This window comes from Panthera uncia, assembly GCF_023721935.1.
Source record: "Panthera uncia isolate 11264 chromosome D3 unlocalized genomic scaffold, Puncia_PCG_1.0 HiC_scaffold_8, whole genome shotgun sequence".
NCBI classification, from domain to species: Eukaryota; Metazoa; Chordata; class Mammalia; order Carnivora; family Felidae; genus Panthera; species Panthera uncia.
In genome coordinates, this window is record NW_026057586.1 from 64,227,235 (window position 1) to 64,247,850 (window position 20,616).

General features: G+C 40.8%; 1 protein-coding gene across 4 annotated transcripts in view; it reads right to left on the minus strand.

Annotated features, from left to right (window-relative positions):
* CLTCL1 (clathrin heavy chain like 1) overlaps nucleotides 1-19,844 on the minus strand; it is a 103,639-nt gene extending 83,795 nt beyond the window's left edge. For 3 of the 4 annotated variants that reach the window (XM_049619725.1, XM_049619723.1, XM_049619726.1), the window contains exons 1-2: nucleotides 19,566-19,844; nucleotides 8,738-8,945 (exon numbers count right to left, since the gene is read on the minus strand). In XM_049619725.1, the coding sequence (XP_049475682.1) occupies nucleotides 8,738-8,945; nucleotides 19,566-19,607 (250 nt within the window). In that variant the 5' untranslated portion in view covers nucleotides 19,608-19,844. Of the gene's footprint in view, nucleotides 1-8,339; nucleotides 8,467-8,737; nucleotides 8,946-19,565 lie in introns of those variants that run through there. The other variant, XM_049619727.1, reaches the window with a different exon arrangement.
* Nucleotides 19,845-20,616: the final 772 nt, after the last annotated feature.

Sequence of the window (20,616 nt, forward strand, 5' to 3'; positions counted from 1 at the left end):
AAAGTGTGGGATATTTCCAAATTCTGGAAATTCAACAACACACATGTAAATAACCCTTAGGGCAAATATACTGTTTTAAATGTCAAGATCTTAAAAGAAGACCTCAGCAGCTCCTGGCTAGCTCAGCATGCAACTCTTAATCTCAGGGTTGTGAGTTTGAGCTTCATGTTGGGTGTACAGATACAGTACTTAAATAAATACTTTTTAAAAATGTACTTACAAAAGAAGATCTCAAATCAAGTAAGTTTCCACCTTAATAAACTACAGAAAGAGCCAACAAAACCCAAAGGAACAAAAATACAGAGATTAAGAGTAGAGCAAAAATCAAGGAAAAATAACAGGAAAGTAATACAGAAAAATCAATAAAACAAAAAGTTGGCTTTTCACAACAATCAAGAAAACTGACAAACCTCAGACTGATCAAGAAAAAAAGACAAACCCAAATTACCAAAATCAGGAATAAAAGAGAGGACACCATTGGTGATCTTGAAGAAATTAAAAGGATTACAAGAAGAGTATGAACAATTTTATGCCAACACATTAGAAGACTTAGATGACTTGTATATAAATTCCTAGTAAGATAAATTACCAAAACTGACACAAGGAAGAAAATCTGAACAGATTTACAACAAGTGAAGAAGTTGAGTTCTTAGTTTAAAATTATCTCACAAAGAAAAACACAAACTCAGAAGCCTTTAACTGTTAAAGTTTATCAAATATTCAAAGATAATAGAAATAAGAAGTCTCTCACAAATTCAGAAAGCAGAAGAGGGACCACTTCCCACGTCATTCTGTAAGGGAATACTAACCAAAGACAAAGTCATCACGAGAAACCACAGACACTTATCACAAAAATGGAAGAGTCCTTAAAATATGAGTGAACCAAATCTAGCTATACATAAAAACAATTATACCCGATTACCAAGAGGGATTCGTTCTAGGAATGCAAGGTTGGTTTGTCAATTCACATAATATATTACACTCTAAGGGCCCAAAACCATATGATCATCTCAACAGATGCATCAAATGCATTTGAAAAAGTCAACCCCTTCTCATGATAGAAGCTCTAAACAAAATAAAAATATAAGGGAACTTCTTCAACTTAAAAAAGGGTTCATCTATCCAAAACCTACCGCTAACATCATATTCAATGATGAAAGACTAAATTATTTCCCCAATTTCAGAAATAAGTCAAGGATGTCTGTTCTTGCCACTTCTTTTTTTATTTTTATTTTGACAGAGAGAAAGAGAGAAAGAGAGAAAGAGAGAAAGAGAGAGAGAGAGAGAGAGAGAGAGAGACAGAGGGAGGGAGGGAGGGAGGACAAGAATGCACACACACAGGGTAGGGGCAGAGAGAGAGGGAAAGAGAAAATCCCAAGCAGACTCCTTGCTGTCAGCACAGAGCACAACGTGGGGCTTGATCTCACCACCACAAGATCATGACCTGAGCCCATATCAAGAGTCAGACACTCAACCTCTGAGCCACCCAGGCACTCATGTTCTTGCCACTTCTATTCTGCCAATGCAATGTTGAAATAAACTGAATAGAATCCAGATGAGAAAGGAAGATGTAAAACTGTCTATATGCAGATAACCATGATGTGGTATATCAAAAATTTGAAGAAACACACTAAAAACTCTAAGAATAAAGAAGTTTAGCAATTGTACAGAATACAGATGTGTATATAAAAATCAGTTATCAAAATGGGTGAAGGGGAATAGAAGATACAGACTTCCAGCTATGGAAGATATAAGTCCCAGGGATAAAAGGTACAGCATAGGGAATACAGTCAATGATATAATAGCACCGTATGGTAACAGGTGGTAGCTATACTTGTGGTGAGCACAACATAATGTACAGACTTGTGGAATCACACTAAGTTATACACTTGAAACTAATGTAATGTGTATCAACTATGTGTATCATACTATATCAGGATTTGTACACCAAAAGTGTAAAACAGGAACATCTGGGTGGCTCAGTCAGTTAAGTGTTCAACTCTTGATTTCGGCTCAAGTCATGATCTCAGAATTGTGAGATAGAGCCCCATGGCTGAGCATGGAGCCTGCTTAGGATTCTCTCTCTCTCTTCTCTCTGCCCCTCCCCTGTGTCCTCTCTCACTCTCTCTCTAAAATAAAATAAAAATTCAGGGCACCTGGGTAGCTCAGTCAGTTGGGTGTCTGACTTCAGCCCAGGTCATGATCTCACAGTTCATGAGTTTGAGCTCCACATCGGGCTCCGTGCTGGCAGAGCCTGGAGCCTGCTTCAGATTCTGTGTCTCCCTCTCCCTCTCTCTCTCTCTCTCTCTCTGCCCCTACCCCTGCTCATGCTCTGTCTCTTTCTCTCTCAAAAATAAATAAATGTTAAAAAAATGTTTTTAAATAAAATAAAAATTAAAAAAAAAGAAAGTGTAAAACATCATTGACTGAGTATCTAAATAAACAGACATTCCATGTTAAATGACTAGAGAACTCAATATTGTCAGATGGCAATTCTTGCCAAATTGATTAATAAATTCAATGCAATCCCTATCAAAATCCTATCAGGCTATTTGTAGAAACTGATCCTACAACTTAAGTGGAAATTAAAAGGACCTAGTTTCATAGTTTCAAAAACTATTTTGAAAAATATGAAGTTGGAATACCAACACTACCTCATTTCAAACTTACTACAAAGCCATAGGGGCACCTGGGTGGCTCAGTTGAGCATCCGGACTTTGGCTAGGCTCATGATTTCGCGGTTCATGAGTTCAAGCCCCACACTGGGCTTGCTGCTGTCAGCACAGAGCCAGCTTCAGATCCTCTGTTCCCCTCTCCCTCTGCCCCTTCCCTGCTTGTGCTCTCTCTCAAAGATAAATACACATAAAAAAAAAAACTTACTATAAAACCATAGTAATCAAGTATTTGGCACAAGGTTGGGCATATGGATCAATGAAATAGAACTGAGTCCAGAAATAGGTCTTTCTATTTATATGGTTAACTGATTTTTACCAAAGTTGCCTAGATAATTCAATGGGGAAGAAGAGTCTTTTCAACAAATGGTGCTGGGACAACTGAATGCCCTTACTCCACCGAAAAAAGAAAAAGAAAAGGAAAAAAGAAAAAGAAAGAAGAAAGAAGAAGAAAGAAGAGGAGGAAATGAAGAAAAATCTAACATTCTTATCTCATGCCATACACAAAAAGTAACTTAAATCAGACTATGGACCTACATGTAAGCGTTAAAACCATAAAACCATTAGAAGAAAATATAGAAAATCATCATGACTTTGCACTCCTAGGGTAAGCATTCCTGGGTAAGACTCCAAAATCAAGATCCATTAAAGAAAAAAAGTGGTAATCCGGACTTTATCAAAAATAAAAAACGTTTTCTTCAAAAGATATATTAGGAAAATAAAAAGAAGAGCTACAAATTAGGAGAAAATATATGCAGATCACACAGTTGATAAATGATTTATAACCAGAATATACAAAGCACTCTTAAAATTCAATAATAAGACAAATAAGCCTATTAAGAAATGGGCAGGGCCACCTGGATGACTTAGCCAGTTTAAACATTCCACTCTTGATTTGGGTGAGCCCAATAAGTGAGTCATGATCTCACAGTTGGTGAGAATGAGTCCCGAGTTGGTCTCTATGCTGACAGAGCAGAACCTTCTTGGAATTCTCTCTCTCCCTCTCTTTCTCTCTGCCCCTCCCTCGCTTGTGCTCACATTGTCTCTCTAAATAAGTAAACAAACTTAAAAAAAAAACCTTTAAAAAATGGGCAAAAGATTTGAAGACATTTCTCTAACAAGATACATGAATGGCAAAAAAAAAAAAAAAAAGACATATAAATGACAAATAACAACATGAAAAGAAAAGACACTTAATATCATTAGGCATTACAGAAATGCAAATTAAAACCACCATGAGGTATCCATAGGTAGCCTCTGGAATTACTTTAATAAAAAAGACAATATCAAGTGTTGCATACATGTTACAAAAACTAGACTCCTCATACACTGTTGGCAGAAATGTAAAATGGTACAGTCACTCTAGAAAACAGTTTGGTAGTGCCTTAAAGAACTAAAAAAATTTACTGTATGATCCAGCAATTCTACTCCTAGGTATTTACCCAAGAAAAATGGAAATATACATCTACAAAGACTTGTAGGAAAGTGTTCACAGCAGCAATATTCTTAATGGCCAAAAACTAGCACCAATTCAAATGTCCCTAAACGGATAAATGAATAAACAAAATGCGATATATCCATGGAATAATAAAGTTGGAATTTTACTCAACCATAAAAATGAACTAACTACTGATACAAGTTACAATGTAGATGAACCTGAAACATACTATGCTAATTGAAGGAAGCCATATGTAAAAGATTGTATATTGTATGATTCCTTTATTTGTAATGTCCAGAAATGGCAACTCTACAGAGTCAGAAAACAGATCAGTAGCTGCCTAGGGCTAAAGGTAGAAGTGAAGAATGACTGCAGACAGGAACAAAGGAACTTTTTGGGATAGCAGAAATTTTCTAAAACCAGAGCATGGTGATAGTTCCACAACTCAATAAATTTTTAACACTGACTTTTATTTTTTATTTATTTCTAACTTTTATTTATTTATTTGAGAGAGAGAGAACGTGTGCAGGCACTTGGGAGAAAGGCAGAGAGAGACGGAGAGAGAGAATCTTAAACAGACTCCATGCTCAGTGCAGAGCCCAACTCAGGGCTTGATCTCACAACCATGAGATTATGACCTGAGCTGAAATCAAAAGTCAGGCGCTTAACCAATTGAGCCGCCCAGGCACCCTGACAACTCAATAAATCTACTAAAAGTCACTGAACTGTACACTTATAATAAATGAATTTCCTGGCATGTAAATTATACCTGAAAAAAATGGTTAAGAAAGAAAAAAGTGACTGGATTAGAAGTTCAACTATAGGATAGAGGTACCTTTTAGTTTCAAATAGCCGGGGATCATATAAGAAATTTCCTCTAATTCAAAAACTTGTCAAGTTGTCACTAGACTGGTTAAAAAGGACTTGTTTTACATGAGGTACAAAATATTTAGTGACACAAAAAGAATTAAAAAAAAAATAAAAGGGACCAACCTCCTTTGGGAATGAATCCTCTGTCAGATTCCAATTGTCAGGGTGAAGAATGTGCTACCGCAAGGGGGTACCATCCCACCACCTCTCCCCTCCCGACCTGGGTAAGTGCTAACTGCTAGGCTGGCACTGTATAGCCTATACTCAATCTACCTCTAAAAATTAAGGGGAAAAGGTAGAGTTTGTAAAAAGAAACACAAATGACTACTCAAAGTGCTATGTTTCATAATAACAGTAAGAAATATACTCGGGCCAATAATGCAAGTAGTCAGGAAACTTCTTTATAGGGGCATACAAGATCTCTGTCACATATTTGTCTGTTTTTACAACTTTTTAAAAATATATAAACCATTCTTAGCTTGGGGCTGTACAAAAACAACAGGTTACCTATCCCTCACTTAGAGTGTTAATGTTTCATTAAGATGATGAGCAACAGATGAGGAATTCTACCCCCATTTCCTGTCAAGGGTAAAAATGTATCTCTGGTTTTAAAATATTCACTACAAAAGCATCAGTAGAGACAGTCTGAAGAAAGTGTGGGTAAATGAATCTGCTCCAGGCTTCTCCAGAAGGATGGGCAGTGGCATGGGCTGAGGACCTCAGAAGCTCTCAGCCAGATAAAAGGACAGACTGCAAAGGCAGACCTTTTTATTTTTTTTTAACGTTTATTTTTGAGACAGAGAGAGACAGAGCATGAACGGGGGAGGGGCAGAGAGAGAGGGAGACACAGAATCGGGAGCAGGCTCCAGGCTCTGAGCTATCAGCCCAGAGCCCGACGCGAGGCTCGAACTCGCGGACCGCAAGATCGTGACCTGAGCTGAAGTCAGACACTTAACCGACTGAGCCACCCAGGCGCCCCAAGGCAGACCTTTTTAAAAAAGAGGTACATCTCATGAAGAGCCCTTTTCCTATCACAAGACTTCACCAGCCAAAATGGGTAGTCTGTGAGATTTAAGACCAGGACCCTTGACTTCACTTTCATGCTTTCACACTGGCACCTATGGAACTAAGTCATGTGAAACAATAAAATTATAATTAAATTAAATTAAATTAAATTTTAAATTTAATTAAATTAAATTTAATTTTTAAATTTAATTTAATTAAATTTAGCCATTGTACAAATATCTTTTTTTTTTTTTTAAGACACTTTTGCTTATTTTGGTCTAGGGTCTTTGAAACACACCACCAACACTTGCCAAAAATTTGTACTACAAGGGTCCAAGGTTATCCTAACAGCCACAAGATTGTAATAAAAACAGAATACTTAAAATTATATAACTTTGGTTCCACAGCTCACACTTCCTCATGCAAAAGAAAATAGCAGTCAACTGCCATAGATGAAGCAATTCATATGAACACTGAGAATGAGAAAAAAAAAAAAAAGAGCAGCGCCTGCCATCAGGAAGCTGGCCAGACCTCACAGTCAAACCATACTGCTCTCCTAGTGGACATAAACCATCTCAGAGGACACCAACCTCAGACAAGTCCCTCTGAGACCATGATAAAGTGAGACAAAGCAAGGCTGCTTCAGAATCTTATCTAAGTACAGACAAAAACAAGGTAACTGGGAAACCCACAAAATACCAAACAGCCATTCTCTTGGCTGAAATGCATGACTGCTACTTCTTTAACCAATTCCAGCTTTATCCTCACTCTAGTCTGCCCTTCCCCTATAGGTAAGATTTACTGAGACACCTAATCATAAAATTACCCCCACTTTCTAACAGCATCCAATCTTTCTTTTTTTAATGTTTGTTTATTTTTGAGAGAGAGAGAGAGAGAGAGAGAGAGAATGGGGGAAGGGCAGAGAGAGGGAGACACAGAATCTGAAGCAGGCTTCAGGCTCTGAGTTATCACCACAGAGCCCAATTCGGGACTCAAACTCACGAACCATGAGATCATGACCTGAGCTGAAGTCAGACATTTAACTGACTGAGCCACCTAGGTGACCCTAACAACATCCAATCTATAGCAAACTCCTGTTTCCTTAGACCATCCCCCAAATCACCCAACTGAAGCCCAAATCCTACAAAAGTTTCTTTCTAACACTCTCTATTAATACTGTGACACCTCCCAGCTCCCCATGGTGTGATTTCTCTCTCACTTAAACAAGTAGTAAACCCAACTTGTTCAACTTCGGGTGTGTTGCCACTTCGGTTGGAGGGATTGAGAGCATGTAAATACCGAGTTCTCTCCACTCTCCTACCACACTCCAACAACTCCCTCTAGGAGATCCACAGTGCACACCGGTATAGAGAATCATATTAGAGGACCAGGAAGACTAAATTGCTGGTTGTCTCTCAGACCCGCTTAGAATACCAAACAGCAAACACCACAACAGATAAGGTCTCTCAAAAGTATTGCAAAATAGGGGTACCTGGCTGGCACATTTGGTAGAACATGTGACTCTCAATCTCAAGAGTCATGAGTTCAAGCCTGACATTAGGCATGGAGCCTATTTTTAAAAAATTAATTAACTAAAAAAAAAAAAAAAAAGTACTGCAAAACAGAAAATGCAGAAGAACCAAAACAATCATGAAGAATCCATAGGGGTGCCTGGGTAGCTCAGTCTGTTAAGCATCCGACTCCTGATTTTGACTCAGGTTATGATGCCACAGTTCAGGGATCAAGCCCCACATTGGGCTCTGCTTGGATTCTTTCTCTCCGTCTCTCTCTGTCCCTCCACCAGGGGCACTCTTGCTCTCTCTCTCCAAATAAATAAACTTTTTAAAAATAAATAAATAAATAAATAAATCCAAAGAAGTTAGCAATTTCTTCAATTAAAATTAGTTTACATCTTTTACACTACATGTTCAAAAAAATACTTTGATGAGAAATAGAGTTCACAGAAAAAAAGTCATCTGAATAAAAAAATTTAGCTATTTTTTTTAAATAGAAAGGTTATAACTCCCATATGTCCATTTACTTACTGAAAGGACAAAGTAGACCCTATTTCTGTAACAAAACAGAAGCACAGGCAAAGCTAATATTTGGCATTCACAAATTTTAGCTCCAGAAAGAGTTTTCACTTTTCAAGGTAAGTGATAATACATTTTGCATTAAATATTAACAAGTCCACTATATACATAATCCTTTCAATTTCCCAAATCATAGATTCTATATTCTCAAAGTAACTAGAAGATTTCAAGCATCCAACATCCCCCTGAGTTCAGGGGAAGTAAAATTCTATTTATCAACAACTATACTGTCCTCAATGTGTTTCACAAGAGAAGCAGTACCTTGGCATACTCTAGGATCCCTGGAGCGCCACTGTAAAGCAGCCCATTATGAGGTCAAGGGCACCACATAGCCCAACTGGTAAACATGTGCAGGGTAGTGTTGGCCTTTCCAGATGTAGCAGCCATGAGGATGAGACACTGGGCATGCACTCCCTCATGTATGTAGCAGTATGCATGATGTCACAAAAAGCCCAGGTGCTCATGGGCCTCTCATTAAATAAGGTATGCAAAACAGCCTTGGCTAAAACTTTTGTAATTAAGTTTAGTATTATCGATAATTAAGTTTAGTATTATCGATGACACTTGGCTGTAAATTTATTGACAGCCGTCTGATATGTAAGGTAACAAATCAGGTAAAGTGAGGTAAAATTCCTTTCTGAAAATACTATCAGGCTTACCTTTCAAAGCTATCACCTTAGAGGCTGGATTCATGATGGCACTTTCTGCAGAGATGGGCCGTCTGATTGGTGCCATTGGATCACTCATGTCAACAATCACTACCTGTGCCTGCTCACCAACCTTTTCTCGGACACATATAAACTTATCAGATTCCATGGTCAGTGTGCTGAAACCAATGTTGGCTGGATTAATTCCCAGGTTTTGGAGCTAAAGAGAAAAAGAAAACATTTGATTAAAATTAAGTTTTTCCTCTCTGAAACACAGTATATCTAGTCCATTATTTAGCAAAGTCTAATAGAAGGAAGAAAAGTAAAACAAGAGTTTAGAAAAAACTTGGGGGCACCTGGGTGGCTCAGTCTGCTGAGTGTCCAATTCTTGGTTTCCGCTCAGGTCATGATCTCATGGTTCGTGAGTCTGAGCTCTGTGTTAGGTTCTGCGCTGACACCACAGAGTCTGCTTGGGATTTTCTCTCTCCCTCTCTTTCTCTGCCCCTCCCTTGTGCTCACTCTCTCTCTCTCTCAAAATAAATAAACTTTTTAAGGAAAAGGAGTTTAGAAAAAACTTGGCATTAAATAACTGAGGCAAACATTGACTTGTATTTCTATACCTTTAATAGGTACAGGCAATGCATCAACAGGAGGCTGTGAGTCAAATCTCAAGGGGCTTATAATCATACAGACTGATGAAAACACACAAGAATAAGGATAATGCCAGGAAAAGGGAAGGATGCCTTGAGCAATACAGACAGGTAGACATCAGCTGGGAGGGGGTGGAGGAGCCCACAAAGAATAACTCACAGATAAACCCACAGTTGAGGAGAGCCTCAGCAAGAAGGTGGTCTTGGAGAGGTGAAGGCAGGGGAAAAGAGGGGAAAGGAAGAAAACAAAAACCAGTTTCTCCAAAAGCAAACAGTAACAAAGATCTAGCCAAGAGTTTTTCTTTTCCTTAAAGCAACCCCACATATCATATTTGATTTAATTTCTCAGTCAGTTTAAATATTTCTTGGCATGTCCAAGGAAAAGTCAACAGGTCTGGTACATCTTTGGAGGTAGATGGATTGCTTGACCTTGTGTAAAACTTAAATCAGGCACCTTTCTTCAAAGGTCACTTTATACATAGTGCTTGGTTTAAATAAGAACCAAGTTTATTAATGAGATAAACTTCAATGAAAAACCCTGGGAAAACACACACTCAAGAGAACCATGCTTATATCTATAAAATTCCCCTGCCCCAATTTACCTTACAAGGCACCTTTGTTTCTAAACATTTTTCTGCTCAACCCAAACCTTACTGCTATTGACTAGACTCTTAGTTACCCTGTGTGATCTTGTATAAAAGTTTATGCTAGCAACAAAGATTGGGAACCACTTGTTAAAAATAATGATCAGTCTTTAGAAGAAGCACAAATAAGGCTATTCATACTGCCAGTATAATTCTTTATTCTATCATTTTATTCCCCAATGAACTCCTTAAAAGCAAGGATTATATCTTATTTGTCTCTTGTGGTACAGATTCTAGCACATATTTAATATTCCAGCTGCTGAGCAGGCTGCAGGACAACAGGTCACCTTATCTGACCTTTCTGCTAACCCAGGAGGGAAGTATGCTATGCACAACTTACACTAGTACAACACAAGACTTTTAGGTTAAGAAATCTTCCCAAAGCCACACTGCTGATTAATGATGGAGACAGGTGTGAATAAAGCTTGTATTCTAAACCACAATACTGTCTTGTTTGAAATTCACATTTTATTTTCACACATCTGAAGCAGGAGCTTAATGTAGTAAATGCAGTAGTATAGTGAATCAAAGTTGAGACTTTCTCACAGCAAGTAATTTTCATACATTAATTTCATGAGTACTGAACGCATGCTACCTGCTAATCACTAACTCTGAAAACAGTAAGATATATAAGATATAGTCACACCATCCAGAGCCCACAGACCATGGAGACTAACAATTATCAGTAGGTTGAACTATATGAAGTTGCTGATAGGGAGACAATGAAAAGTTCCTTTGGGGGCAGAGAGAGGGAGAGAAACAACAGGGTGAAAGAATGTTCCCAGGAGACCTACCTAGTCTTCCTTTTTTTTTTTTTTAATTAAATAAGCATTATACTATATAAGCATATAGTAACATTTGGAGAGCCCCCTAACACTCAAGCACCCAACACCCAACACTGTTAAATCTTTACATTTCAAAAAAAAAAAAAAATCTTTACATTTCAGAGCCATACACTTAAGTGGGCCTACATTTTCTAAATTTTCACTTTATTCTTAGTTTGGGGATGTTGGGTTAATATGGCAACATTCTGATTTCAACTCCAAATATCATCAAGAATTTGTACCCAATCTCTTGAGTACAGTAAGTTCTTAAATATTAATGATTATGTCCAGTTCCTTACACAAAAGCATATACACACATTCAAGGTACTTGGAAAAGGTAAAAGTACCTCACAAAGGAAGACACTGTTTTAACAGCTGAGAACAGTGTACCCAAAAATAAGTCAGAGACTATTAGAACTAGAAGGAAGAAGGTGGTTCTCAACCAGGGCAGTATCCTGCGTCTCTGGAAACAATCAGGGGCAATCTGAATTGTACAATGACTAGAGAACACTACTAGTATTTAGTGGGCTGGGGCCAGGCATGCCAAACACAGGACAATCCCACAAAAAAGAACTTTTAGATATAAAATAGAAAATACCACTGAGTTTTACTCTATATGCAGAAACAGAGTCCCAGAGAAGTGGTGTGCCCAAAGTCATGTTTTCTCATTAGTTAATAGCTACAACTAAGGACTCCTGATTCCTAGAATAATTATTCTGAAAGGCAACACAGCTACACATTTAAAACAACGTATATACAAGTTAAGCAAAAGTACACAAGATATTATTTAATAATCTTTTTCAGTTCTTAAGACCTGCAATTAAATGAATCCAAATTCAAATCTGACACTGGGGAAAACATAAAAAGAAATTACTCATCCGACAACTCTGTGGTTTCTATATTTAAGGGGCTTAGGGACAACAGTATGACTGGGAAGGCTGCAGCTGTGTTTATACAGGGCTGTTGGTGAAAACACCAACTGACCATACCAAAGAGCCAGAATGTTCAGTTGCAATAATATCCCAGGTTTTCATGTCTCTTGTCTCTGAAGATGCTAGTCCTTTCTCCTTCTGTATATGTTTCCTCAGGCTCATTCACTGCCTTATCACAGTGCCCATCAGGTGGACATTCAATAATTAATTAGTAAAGAAGTTACTAGTTTTAGGCAGTCAAGAAAATAATTTAATTTTTAAAAATAGATTTTGTATGTCAAACTTACCACAAGCTTTCTCTTAGCTTAAAGAGGGAGCCTTGTAAATGAGGACCTATGAAGAATGAGGACCTATGAAGAATGAGGACACAGAGGTCTTTTCTAGAACTATCCTAAAATTCTAAGACTAGATTAGTTCAGAACAGTTTAAAAACTACATCTGTGTAGTGCTTTACAGAACCTCTCTCAAATTACACCAATGTAGGTTTTCTGTATTTTAAAACCAACACATAAGACCCTATATTTATACGTGTTAAATGTCAACTAGTTGGATGCCTGCCTGTCAAGATCTCCTTGAATACTAATTTTGTCACTGAACTTTGCTAGCCCAGCTCTGCGGCATCCTTCTTCAGCCAGCCAAGAGTTATGGTAATCTCTCCCTGGCATGGAGGCCACCAGCAGGCCTTAAGCAAGAGAAGCAAAAGAAGAAAATATGGAATAGACTGAAAGCAACAGATTCACGAAGAAAGCAATGAAATACTTACAGGATGGGGGGCGGGGGACAGGGTGTCAACAACTACTGCCCCAGAAGAATATCAGTAAGCAATACTGTCAAATATATGCTGCAATCTTTATATAATCTTAAAAGAAAGATCTTCAAATTCTGTTAAGTTACAAAAGTAAAAGGAGGGAATTTCATAGCAGGATTGAAAGAGATATGGTTTCCTTAATAGGGTTTCTTCTGGGAAAAGGGACCCAAAGTTTGAACAGAAAGGTTTAATTTTCATTTATGCTATTCTTCCTATGTGTATGTATTACTTTAAAACTTGTTCCAAGCAGACTTTACCCCAGCTACAGAATGTTTAAGAAACTGGTGGAGAGGGACCTTGACTAAGATCTTAGTACATAGTAACTCTTTTAATCCAATAAACTCCAAAAGTACTGAGAATCTTGTGCAGTTCAAGGATTCTGAACACTTAAATATGTTCTATGATCATAATTTATTCTTCCAAAGAGGACTTGCCCAAATTCATTTTATTCATTCATTCATATATAAAATACATATATGTGTATGTGTGTGTGTGTGTGTGTGTATACACATACACACACATACATACATACATACAGGGAGAGAGAGAGAGAGAGAGAGAGACAGCACACGAGCAGGGAGAGGGGCAGAGGAAAACAGACTCTTAAGCAGGCTCTACGCTCAGCATGGAGCTCAACGCAGGGCTTGATCCCATGTCCCTGGGATCATGACCTGAGCTAAAAGCAAGAGTCAGACACTCAACTGACTGAGCCACCCAGGCACCCCTTGCCCAAATTCGTTTAATATTTGCTCACTTACCATACCACTGTTGTGGACAATCTCACAAAGGCTGACCCTTCCACACACCCTGGGTAACCACTTTGTAAATAAGAAAGTCAGAAGGTAAATGATTGGCCTAGTATCTACTTCCAATACAAGGATCATCAGTCTACCAACAGGCAAAATTTAACAGCTTACACAAGACCTTAAAAACATTTATATGGGTGCACAACAATTTCAGTACACAAGGAGCCTGTTGTTTGTCTTAGTGTACCAAAAACCGTTTCACAAAATGGCAACCTAAACCAAACATGTAGTAGGCTGTGAGTACACTGTCACCTTTCAGAGTGACTCCCCAGGGTCTCTCCAGCAGACGCAGGTGCTCATGAATTGTTTTCAGTTCAAGCTCAATCTACTCTTTAGAGTGCTGCCTTTCCTACTCACATGTAAAAGGCTTCAAACAACAAACTCTTTAATTATGAATGACTAAAGATTGATTCAATCCAGCTGCGTGTGAGACTCATCTGGAAAGAAAGGCCAAAGTCCTCACTTCTCAGAGATTCTGATTTAGTGTTTAATGTAGGCACCTACAGAGATGGGCTGGGAAGCACTGATTAAGACTAGTGACCACCTTGCTCCTATAAGTAAATTATATGTAAAATAGACCACCTCGGCAGACTCTGTATGTTTTTTGTTTGTTTGTTTTTTTATTTTTATTTAGACTCTGTATCGTTAAGAACATCACCTCAGAGATATGCTACATAATTGAAACCTTGAGGGAACATGTTTATATGTTCTCTGTTTATTGAGCTGTGCCACATTTCAAAACTCTTACAGCCATTCCTCTTCTGAATCAAGGTGTCGTTAGTTCCTAGTCCTGTCTCTATTTTCAGCACAAACAGCAACAACCTTCAAACTTAGATATCTGAATATAAAAAAAGTTCAAACAGTACAGGGGCGGCTGGGTGGCTCAGTCAGTTGAGCAGCCCACTTCAGCTTAGGTCATGATCTCACTGTTTGTGGGTTCGAGCCCTGCATCGGGCTCTGTGCTGACAGCTCAGAGCCTGGAGCCTGCTTCAGATTCTATGTCTCCCTCTCTCTCTGCTCCTCCCTTGTTTGTGCTCTGTCTCTCTCTCTCTCTCTCTCAAAAATAAATAAACATAAAAAAAAAGTTCAAACAGTACATATAATACAAGAAAAATATTTCTGCAGAACTAGTCATCCTCTCAAAACCAGGGTGACAGGATAAATAAAGCTAAATAAATTGCTGCAATCTTAAGCTGAAGTAGAAGGAATGCTTTATTACAATGCATTAGATATAAAAGTACAGCTTCTGCTTTGGGCACACTCCTGAAAAACTGACTGTAGAATAAAAGCTCCTATACACTGATTTCTACTTTCCCACTGACCATTAGAAAACTATTGTTTTTCCTCTGGGGAAAATCTGGCCCAAGAATTTTCTTTAACTATAGTTTTACAAACAAAACACAAAAATAATTCTTTTATGAGGGACACCTAAGTACCTCAGGCAGTTAAGTGTCCGACTCTTGATTTTGGCTCAGTTCATGATCTCGCAGTTTGTGAGATGGAGCCCCATGTCAGGCTCTATGCTGACAGCATGGAACCTGCATGGGATTTTCTCTCTCCCTCACTCACTGCCCCACTTCCACTATCTCTCTCTCAAAAATAAATAAACTTAAAAAAAAAAAAGAAAAGGATTTCCAGGGGCTCCTGGGTAGCTCAGTCAGTTAAGCATCTGACTTCGGCTCAGGTCACGACTCACAGTTTGTGGGTTTGAGCTCCACGTTGGGCTCTGTGCTGACACCTCAGAGCCTGGAGCCTCCTTCAGATTCTGTGTCTTCCCCTCTCTCTGTTCCTCCTCTGCTTGCTCTCGCTCTCTCTCTCTCTCTCTCTCTCTCTCAGAAATAAACGTTAAAAAAATTTTTTTAAAGAATTTTCATATGAAACAAACCAAAATTAAAAACAGGAAAAAACCCAATTAGATTCACAAATATTAAGTGATGTGATAGACAGAAACCATATTACTTAATGGGGCAGAAACAAAACGTCAGTGTGACAGGCAGGAGTACTCTCCACAAAGTAGACTTACAGTAAAATTGTCACAGGTGAGCTATACGGAGTGTCTAGAAAGGCCTACCAACTTTGTCATTAGACAATCTACATTTTAACTAATCAGTCATCAGCTATACAAACATTTTAGTATGAAATTGACTTCATTCCTTCAAAGATTTCAGGGCCTATTATGTACCAGGCAGTGACAATACAACTGCAGATAGAAGGAGATCCTGAGCCTGCAGTCCAGTAAGGAAAGTGACCACTTATACACCATACAGTTACCTCCATCATGAAGGAAGCCCCAAAGCCATGGGGGCGCACAGGAAGGGCTCCTAATTCTGACAAATCAGGGACAGCTTTCTATCATTCAAGCAGATAGATACCAGAGGGCTAAGTAGGACTTGGCTGGGTAATGTCTGAGGGGACGAATGTTCTGGAAAGAGGCAACAGCATGTGCAAAAGCCCACAGGTAAGAATACTGGGCTCCAGAGAAGGCCCTGGAGGACAAGATGGGGGAGCAGCAAGAGAGCTGAGCAGGTGCTGGATTAGGCAGGGCTTTACAGGACATTTGGGAGTCTGGCATTTTCATCCTGGAAGAAGGAAGCGTTCATTGATGAACTTTAAGCAGATGTTTAACCTTTGCGATCTCTTTGCCTGTGTGCTAGAAAACAGAGGGCAAGACTTGAGGTAGGTGACCAGAGACAAAGTTAGTGCAGTCATCTAGGTGAGGAATGTTGGCATAGTCCAGGGTCATATCAGTTATGATGAGAATGGCAGAATGATGCCCAAAATAAATAGAAAGAAGAACCAAAAGGTTAGGAAGAAGTCATGGCTGTCTCCTAGGTTCATGGCTGGACACTGGAGAAGATACATGTTTGGTGAGAAAGAAGAACCCTATTTTGGAACATGTTATGTTTGAAGAACCTACGGATCATGCAATGGCCTTATCTAACAGAGAGCTGTCATAATGCCAATAACTGACAAGAACAGAACATTTTATTATGTACTGACACTGTCCCACACCTTATTTTATCACATTTATTAACTCAAAACCTCACAATAACTCTATCAGGTAAAAACTATACCTTTTATCTCTATATTACAATTACAGAGATGGAGGCACAAAATGTTTACAAAATTTCCCTAATTCACTTGACCAGTAAGGGCCTGAGTCCAGATTCAAACCCTTACATTTGGCCTCAGTCTGTGCTTTTCACCAAAGGCTGCTATTGTCTCTCCCACATGCATCTCTGAGGCTCAGCAAAAAATATGCAGCCTGCATGGAAACACTGAGCATATGGGAATACATACAAATCACCCAGTAGAGCATACAGAATGAAAAGATAAAGGGGCTCAAGAAAGACCCCAGGCATATGCCTAAGAAGAGCCCACAAAGGAAACTGGGGTGTGGGCACAGAGGTAGGAGAAACCTTTGGGACACTGTGGTATAACCAAAAGCAATACAGAAAGGGACATGAGGAGGCAGTAAAGCACAGTGTCAAATGCATCAGATGTCTGTGATGCTGGGGTTGGAGTTTATTATTTTTTTGTAGCAGGGATTGGCAAACTACAGACTGTTTTTGCATGGCCCAACTAAAAATGGGTTTTATATTTTTTAGATGGTTTAAAAAAAAAAGGAGGAAGGGGGTGCCTGGGTGGCTCAGTCAGTTAAGCGTCTAACTTTGGCTTGGGTCATGATCTCACAGTTCATGGGTTCGAGCCCTGCATCGGGCTCTGGGCTGGCAGTGCACAGCCTGCTTGGGATTCTCTCTCCTTCCCTCTATTTCTGCTCTTCCCCAACTCATGCTTTCTCTCTCTCTCAAATAAATTAAAAAAAAATGTTTCTCATTTTTAAAAAAAGGGAAAAATATGTGACAAGAGACAATATGTGGCCCTCAAAGGCCTAACATACCTACTATCTGGTCCTTTACAAAAAAGTTTGCATGACGACTTGTGACCTTGGCAAGAACAGGTGCAGGGGAACAGTGGAGGCAAAAATCAGACTGCAGGTTACTGAGGAATATAAGGGAAGTGATGGAAGGATAAAGTAATTCTTCCATGATGTCTAGCTGTGAGGTAAGAGCGTCAAGGAGATAGGAGAGAGGGAGAAGTTTGTTTGCCGTAAAGATGGAGGCAATACCAGGGAAGAAGCCACCACAAGGGAATGGATGAAAACATAGGAAAGAGAAGATGCTACTGAGCAAGGCCCTCCTAAAAGGGGAAGGATGTAGGATCTAGAACACAGAAAAGAGGAGGAACCCCACTTTTGAGATAAAAGGAAGGCAGAAAAGAGTGACTGCAGACAAGTTTGTAAGGCTGCAGGCATGAAGGTGAGGAATACCTCAGTTTATGGCTTTTGTTTCTCCAATCATTTGCTGCCAGCAAGGGGGAGTAACAGGATCAGGGATTTAAGGAACAAGCGGAAATTTTGAAATGTCTGCAGCTACAGAGTGTACAGTCTAGAAAAACAAGGAATGCAGAGCAACCTCAACACCCGGTTAATGCTGGAGACCACAAACCACATTTACATGACCTGTATGCTGCAAGCCACAACTATTTTCCAGATAACAAAATGTATCGCTTCAAGAAATGAACTTCGACAGGAATTTAAATGCCTTGCAGCTTACTTGCCTTTCGAAGAGAACATATTTATGTGGCTAAAGCACAGGCTTTGGAATCAGAGATCAGGGTTAGAACCCAAACTGTCACTTATTAGTTGTGTAATTTTACTTGAATTACTTAACCTCTCTGTGCCTCAGTTATGAGAAAGATTAAATGAGATTTATAAAATACATTAGTATAGTGATTTACAAAAGAAATGGCTCAATAAATGATCATATTATTATATCGTTATAATGAGCAGCAATGATAGTATTTTGATATTTCACATTACTGTCAGGAGATGGGTATTCAGGAGACTTCTACCTCCACACATCTGCAGCTATATCACTAACCAAGTGACCGCAGCAGGATACTCTGGTTATCAAGTTTCCAATCTGCATAATAAGAGGATCTGACTGTCACTATCAGGGCCTTTCCCATTTGGATAGAGTTAGAAGTGCTCTGTGCTGTGAAAACATGACCTTCCAATCCACCCCATTCCTTGGAATATCACTGTGTAGTACAAAGACCTGAGTCTGAATCCCTCTCTTGTTTCCTGAATGACTGGACCACTTATTTGACATCTTTGTGCCTTGATTTCCTCACCTAGAAAATAAAATAAATCATATGGGTCTTATGGGATTGTGATGATTTAACAAAAAGCATAGAGACAATGGAAACTATTCATCTAGCCCCCACCTCCTCATCTATAAAATGAGAATCATATCAGCCTTCACAGGTGTGACATGTACGTGTGATGTGAGTGAAATGTACACTGTGCCAGTACAGAACCCTTGGTCAAACACAGGCAGCCAATCTTTATTTTCGTGAGGCACAACTCTATTAGGAGAACTTAAGATACAACAAACTGGGACCTCATTAAAAAGCTAAACTTGGGGAGGGGGTATCGCATTAAAAGGTGTTATGAAAACACACCATGCTCCCTTTTCCTCTTTGGTCACACGATTTGACCATCCTTCCCCACGAGACCACCCCAGTGGCTGGGGTAGTCAACAGACGCAAACTCAGGTGTAAGGGTCGAGAGATGCAAAAACGGGGAAATTAGGCTCAGACACAGATTTTAGTGGTACAAAGCTTGCGACTAGAATCCGTGTGCACCGCTCGTCAGTCTGGTTAAAGCTCCCATAGGCACTGAAAGGGGACATTTCGGCAGATCTTCGGTTCCCATCACCCGGCGCTCTCAGCCTGCATGCCATCGAGGTCGGAGCCGCCCAGGAAGGACTATCGTCGCTACCGGATAACGGGTTTCTGCGACCAGCACACCTGGCGGGGCCGCACGTGCGGGCCACCGCGCCCTCCCACTGCACCGGCCGGCGCGCCTCGACACCGACCAGCACTCCCGCCCCACCACCCCCCCCACGCCAGCCGGCCCGAGTCTGTGCGCTGCGTCGCCTCCACCCGAGTAGGGGTCGAGGGCCAGGGGCTGGAGGTCTGGGCAGCCGGCCAGTCAGCGGCTCCTGCCGGGTCCCTGGAGAGGTGGGGTGGCCGGGGGCGAGGCTGACAGAGGGAGCGCTCGACCCGCAATGGAGTCTGCCCGGCCTCGGTGTCAAGAGCCCGGGCCTCACCTGGAAGTGCTCCTGGAAGCGGATGGGGAGGATCTGCGCCATGGCGGGCGCGGTGCCGAAGCGGCAGCGGAGACAGAAGCGATGGTGGCGGTGGCTGCGGTGGCGGCAGCTCCCCTCACGCTCTGAGAAGAGCGGCAGCGGCAGCTGCCGCGCAGGCGCATTACCCCGGCCCGCGTCCGGCACGCGTGCCCCACCGCATAGCCCCTGCGCGGAATCATTCCGCCCGCCGCCTGAGGGTCCGCGAAAAGTAGTTCCGCGCGTAGCCGCACTTCCGGAACCCGGCAGTAAGACCGGGTCTGCTCTTCCCTGGGGTGGTGGTCACGGCTGGTGTGCGCGGGAGAGTGGAGGGGTAGTAAACTAACGCCTGGCCGATGGCCTGGGCAGGTGTGCGCGGGAAAGTGGAGGGGTTCCGGGCTAACCCCTGGCTGGTGCCCAGGAGGGTGGGCGCGGGAAGATCGACTAAGTCTCTGGCTGCAGCAAGCCACTGCTCAGGGCAGGTGTGCACGGACGGGGACTAGGCGTGGGATGCCCTCAGCAAATTTCCTGTGGGATAGGGTTTTCAAACAGGTAAACCAAGACTCGGGACTGCCCTTGCCTAGAGCCTACCATATGTAGGGGGTGGCGGGCAATGGGGGAAGTTCTACCTCAAACTCTGGACAGTTGAGAGACACCCTTTTATTCAGGCACAGATGTCCCAAAACCACCGCGAAAGGAATCTCAGAAGTATGTGTACCCCGCTCCTGTAGGGAACCTTTCCTGGCTCATGCAGTTTCTAGACAGTGCTATATGAGAATATCAGTGCGGAGAGCCTGCAAAGATCACATCTAGCAGCAGATGACCAACCCAAGGCCACTGAGGGTCACCTGGATTGTCTGTGGTCACGCAATAGTAGTAGCAGTTCCGGAACTAGAGTCCACACCTGCTTTGCCCAGGGGTCAGTTGCTTTCTGAGGCACCATTTGACGATGTGTTTTGCATGCAGATGGCTCAGCTGCAAAAAAGAGGTTTGTCAGGGAAGGGAAACCTTTGGTATTCCGTGTACGCATTCCCAC